General features: G+C 52.3%; 1 protein-coding gene and 1 pseudogene across 2 annotated transcripts in view; both read right to left on the reverse strand.

Moving 5' to 3' along the window:
- TEOVI_000102700:pseudogene overlaps nt 1-4 on the reverse strand; it is a 765-nt pseudogene extending 761 nt beyond the window's left edge. The window contains exon 1 of the mRNA in view: nt 1-4. This exon is cut by the window's left edge and continues 761 nt beyond it. Within this exon, the coding sequence occupies nt 1-4 (4 nt within the window).
- A 587-nt stretch (nt 5-591) lies between these two features.
- Nucleotides 592-4,929, reverse strand: TEOVI_000102800 (uncharacterized protein; the record flags this gene model as incomplete). Its single annotated transcript, XM_067224333.1, has 1 exon — nt 592-4,929. The coding sequence occupies one exon, from the start codon at nt 4,927-4,929 to the stop codon at nt 592-594; it is 4,338 nt and encodes a 1,445-aa protein (XP_067080434.1).
- Between the last annotated feature and the right edge of the window lie 367 nt (nt 4,930-5,296).

The raw sequence follows: 5,296 nt of genomic DNA on the forward strand, positions 1-5,296 counted from the left end.
GGGATAACTACAGAATGAACAACAACACGGCCACAGCCACTCTCTCCATCGACACGTACCTCGGGGCGTTGGGATTGTGCGACGCAACGTGGTTCAAACTCCTTGATGAAGAATCCATGGGTGAAGTTCCTTTGTGCCTATGTTCGTGTAAATGGACAAGGGGGGAAATACCATGTTCAAAGAGGGTAGAAACAGAGGTTCAAAAACTCTTTTGCCCCGTTGAGCAAGTTGGGAACCATCGAAGATATTGCATTACCGACGCGCCACCAGCACACAAAAGTTTAGACGTGGCCAAAGGACTGCCAACTCAGTTGTAGTGATGTCCATTAAAGGTGGAGGCAAGACGCGTCATTATTCTTCAACCTCATGAGACAATCTGTGGGTAGACCACATGAGCAGACTCATGCAAAAAGTCACAAATCAGTAGCGGAGAATGACGAAAAATTTAGCGAACAAGTTGGTGGCTCTGCCGTGCAGGTGCATGAGGCTCTCCGCCGCCCTACTTTCTCATCGGCTTCCACCACGTCAGTTACCTCCTACACGCACGTGAGCAGATACGTTCGCCCATCCGCTTATCACATTGTGCTACAATTATAGACTACCGAGAATATGACCAAAGTATGCGTTGTTTCCATGTTCCTCTCTAAAGTATTCACACAGTTGTGGGCGGACGCGGAGTGCTTCGATGAGGACCTGATCTGGCAGGTTTACGAGGAAGCTGCTGCACTCACGGTAGTGCATCTCTGCGAAGAGGAGGACACCGCGCCACAGCTGAACATCCTTTTCCCATGTTCCGTCCTTCGCTAGTGGAAGCAAGACCTCCTGATGGACAAATCGAACGAGGTCCACGGCCGCGCGTGGTGGGTGGAGACCGCAGGCGAAAATCAGTGTTGCCATCAACTGTGAGGGAACTTTTGTAGCTCCAGTGTTCTTCATTAACTGTCGCACTGCCCCTTTGATTTCTGCTGGTCCGTAGAGGTATTCGGTCGTGCTCTCGTCGAAGGTCCGCCGCAGTTTTAGCAGCACACAAATCACCTCTTTCGTTGTGAGGGCACTGAGGGGAAGATTCTCAGCGATGAGCGAGGTTTCGCCTTCCGCTGTCCTTGCTTTTGCGTTGTTACCAACCACACTGCCATCAGGAGACTGGGGGCCGGAGGAACTGAGAATGCCACGTGTTTCTGCATGAGTCCTCATTGGTGTCTCCACAACAGTTGAGTGGGGAGAGGATTGATGAGCTTTGCTTTGATATGCATCCCCATCGCGTACTCCACGTGTAGCGTGATGCAAATAAACAAGAAGATCCACACGCGAAACCCCGCGTGGGGAGCCGTCACTAAACTGCACTGGTGAGCGGACAAGGACTTCTTGTGCAACATCGCGAATGAGCTGAGACATTTCCTCCTCGCTCATGCGCATCGACTCTGGTGCTGTGTCATTGTCCATTGTTTCCTCGGCCCGTTGCTGGAGCTGTTGTTCCACAAAGTGCAGAAACGAACGGAGGTAAGTCCTCTTAAGCTCCTCCATCGGAATGAGACTCATAAAAGGGGCAATAAACCGCACGTCGTGAAGGGACGCAGGCGATTCCTGCACGCTTACCACGTCAGCGGGCTCGCCGTTGCTCGCGAGAGCACTGTGATATACGAAAGGTATTTCGCTATTTTCATACATCACACGTGCGTGGCCGAGCAGAGCTGCGGCTATTCCCTCCAGATCCGCTGCTGATACCTCACCACCTTTCCCCATCGACCGTAGCTCAGCACTAACCGCCCACAATATCCTCTGAACAAGCATCGTGGCACTGTTGCTGTACCGACGGAGATACGGCATCACATTCGACATGAAGGAGAGGGCGTCCGTTTGAAAGAGCCGCTGACACATGCGGCGCACGTCTACATGATCAGCAAGCAATTGGACCATGGCGGTGTTTTGCCGTTCGACGCACTCCTTAAACACGTCAAGAAGTGCTGGAATGAGCTCACGCGGTTGCCGGGCACACAACATAAGGAATGGCCCAAGATGGCGGTCCAGTGCTTCGGTCAGCTTCTGTAACTCCTTCGCTCGAGTTTCCGCCGCATCATCTCCCGTCATGGTCGTTTCTCCTTCTTCCTGTTTCGCCACAGCACTCCCTGAAGACGTAACTGCTGTTGGGAGCCTAGTGACTGGTATGGCGGCTATTTGCCGCTTGGCGTGCCGCACAAGAAGGGTCTCCACATTATCGTCAATCACGCGCCGGCCGTCCAGCCCGACGGATGAGGCCAGTAAAGCACCTAATTGTTTCACTGCGAGGCGACGTGGATACTCACTCCTCGATGTAGTCATGTAGAGAAGGCTGTTTAGGGCGTAGCGTCGACAAACTGCGCGGCGCGCGGCGACACTTTTTAGGAGCCACATTCCCAGCAGGCAACGTGCCTTTTCCGGCGAAAGACAATAGTGTTTGTGCAAATAGTGCCAAACATAGCGGGTAATGCGAGGGCACTGCAACAGCAAGTCGAGAAGCAACACTGGCATCTCGCCTTCCGTCAGCACCTCCATCATGCGGCAGAGAAAGTGGCTATACACACAAGGGTTTTGTATAGAGTCCTCACGGAAGAAGCGCGAAGGACCATCCGTTGCCGACTGTGCCTCTTCACTACCACTTACGCCCTCACGGTGGAAAGAGTCGAGATCGTTTCCGCCAAACGAGCTACCATCGTCACGTGGCCGCTTGCGGTCAGTTAGCGAACTTTGCATATCCGGTGCCTGCAGCCAGTCAACTGGGTTTTCCGTATCAATAGTGAGAACTGCACGTGACTGTAGCTGCACCTCACCCCCCATGTTAGCAAAGGCAGAAGAGGGGGAAACCGCAAACATCAGCGCCTTGCCGTCATGTTCATGCACCGGTGCCTGTGCTGAGTATAGCATGAAGAGTACCTGAAGGGCCAGCTGGTACGCCGATGTAAGTGGTGGAACCTTCGCTACTGGGCTCCCTCCTCTCGTCTTTTGAAAACTACTCGCCGCAGCCAGTTCTTTTTTCAAGCGGGCGCAGACGGCATCTAGCGCAGAATCCATCATCGACGAGGGCATCTGAGCGATTGTACGGGCAATGAGTGCTTGGGCCTCTCGCACACGACCCTCTTGCGCATCCACCAACAGATCGTATGCGTCAAGTAACGAGAAAAGAGCGGCGCGCTGCATTGTGGCAAGACCGGACTCATTGCTGAGCAATTGTGCACCAGCTGCGTACATTGCCGTGCTTTCCTTCAAGTGCTCCAACAACCTGCCGACGGGAATATTTTCCACACCCTGCTGTTCAATACGACGAAGTCGCTGTAGTTCTGCCCTTTGTGCTCGTCGTACTGCTTCATACTGTTGCTGTTGAAGTCCCTGCATGTGCAGCAACTGAATTCCCTGCTCATTAATAATGTCAAGGCGTGAGATACTCAAGAACACCATCTCTACGAGAGCGTTCGCCGGGAGGGGCCCGACAGTACTCTTAAGGAGCGTCTCCCGTGGCCCTCCATCGGCACCATCTTCCATAAGCGTTGGGTCATCAAAGTCAGCCGCTGCGCCTTCATTAACTACTGCATCACTGCTGGGCGCAGGTAATATCTGCTCACACTCACGCAGCCTCGAGGTTGCTGACGAGGACGGTGCCTCTTCCCATTTAGCAGCACAAATGCGGTTATCGCCGCTAACGTCAGTTGCATTATTACAACCATTCTCAGCACCGACTCCGTCTTGTTGCAAATTCGTAAGTTTGAGTGGGTCGTCAACATCCAATTGCCCACCAAAGACACCAATGGCCGCTGTCACCGCACTTTCAATCGAGGGGAACACAGGCAGTTGCCGGTGGACCACTGAAAGCAGCCGGCGAATAGCGCGCTGAGGTCCAGCAGCGCGAAGCACATCAAACGCTGCCGCCGGTTTTTCCTGTGATTCGGTTCCTGTGGACTCTACAGATTTTTGTTGTTGGAGCACTAAATATTGCTGTACGGCCGTCAGCAAGCGGTTCGCTGCGAAACGCCCAACGACAACAATCGAGTCATCAGTTCCGCGTCCAGCACAATGCCACAGTAGCTCCTCTACTACACGAAAAGTGCTTACCAGCACTAGTGGCGAAACGGCCGTGCCATGTGCACCATTTGGTTGCGGTGTAACCAACAACCTTCCCTTGCCACTGCTGCTATTGGTCACATGAGGACGGAGGGCGTCCACTGCAGTGGAAAGGGGCAAAAGCAACCCTTCAACGACCTGGCGCGCCGCCTGCAGGGCAGCTTCATTGCCTGTTCCGTCTTTCTGCATTTCCTTAACCGCTGCTAATGTCGCGTCCTCACTATTGGATACTTCCAGAAGCGAGAGAAGCAAGACACGCAGACAATCTATCACCTTCAGCTGCATGGCGGTGTCGTGGCGTTGATGTTGTTTACTTACGAATTCGGAAGCGTTAGAAGGACCAACGAGCCGCTTCGCCATAACGAGCCGGAGGGACTGCAGTTCCCCACGCAGCGATGTGATGGATGAGCAATCTTCGGTCTCATTACTGCTTGGCGGCAGAACTGATTTAAAAGCCACTGCAGCCGTCTGCCGGAAGAGAGCTGTCACGGCTTCTGTCAGAAGCGAAAACAACTGAACGTCACCTACCGTTGATATCTCGTTAAAAAAGAGCGCAAGAAGAATATAATCATCCACCACAAGTTGGCAATTACCGCCCCCAACGTTTGATGCTGTGGCACATAGAATACTCCCGATAGCTTTCATCAGAGAGCACTGCAGCACCACCTGTGAGCTATCGGCTGCGCTGTACGTGTCGACTAATGTTGTGATGGTTTCTCTTAGTGCTTCACCATCAGCAACGCCCTTGGCTGCGTCTTCAGCGAGCTGTTGGACGGGACCGAAGTCTACTGCGGCTACCGTTACGGCCTGCCTTGCCGCTTCGATGAAGGCTTCCATGAAGTAAATCCCAACCCCAAACTTTCGTTTACTTCCCGAGAATATCTTTTTGTATTCTTTTTCCCAGCCAGTGGTGAGAACTTATGTAAGTGAGCTACAAATGTTGCAGAGCTGTCTTATGAAACTGTGCCCCCAACTCTTCTCTCGCCCTTAAGGGGGAAACCTATTTCTTGCTCTTCTTCGTTAATGTTACGCTTTTTTTTTTTGTGATCGTGCCGAATGCGAAGTCGGCAAACAAATAATACGATTACGGTCCGCATCAGTAGAGACACACAAGAAAAGGAGAAAGACATGAAATAGGAAGAGCATACGAAGAGACTAAAAACAGTTGAAATAGGAGGTATACACATGCACATATAAACATATA

Source organism: Trypanosoma equiperdum, assembly GCF_001457755.1.
Source record: "Trypanosoma equiperdum strain OVI genome assembly, contig: ctg_26, whole genome shotgun sequence".
In the NCBI taxonomy this organism is placed as follows: domain Eukaryota; phylum Euglenozoa; class Kinetoplastea; order Trypanosomatida; family Trypanosomatidae; genus Trypanosoma; species Trypanosoma equiperdum.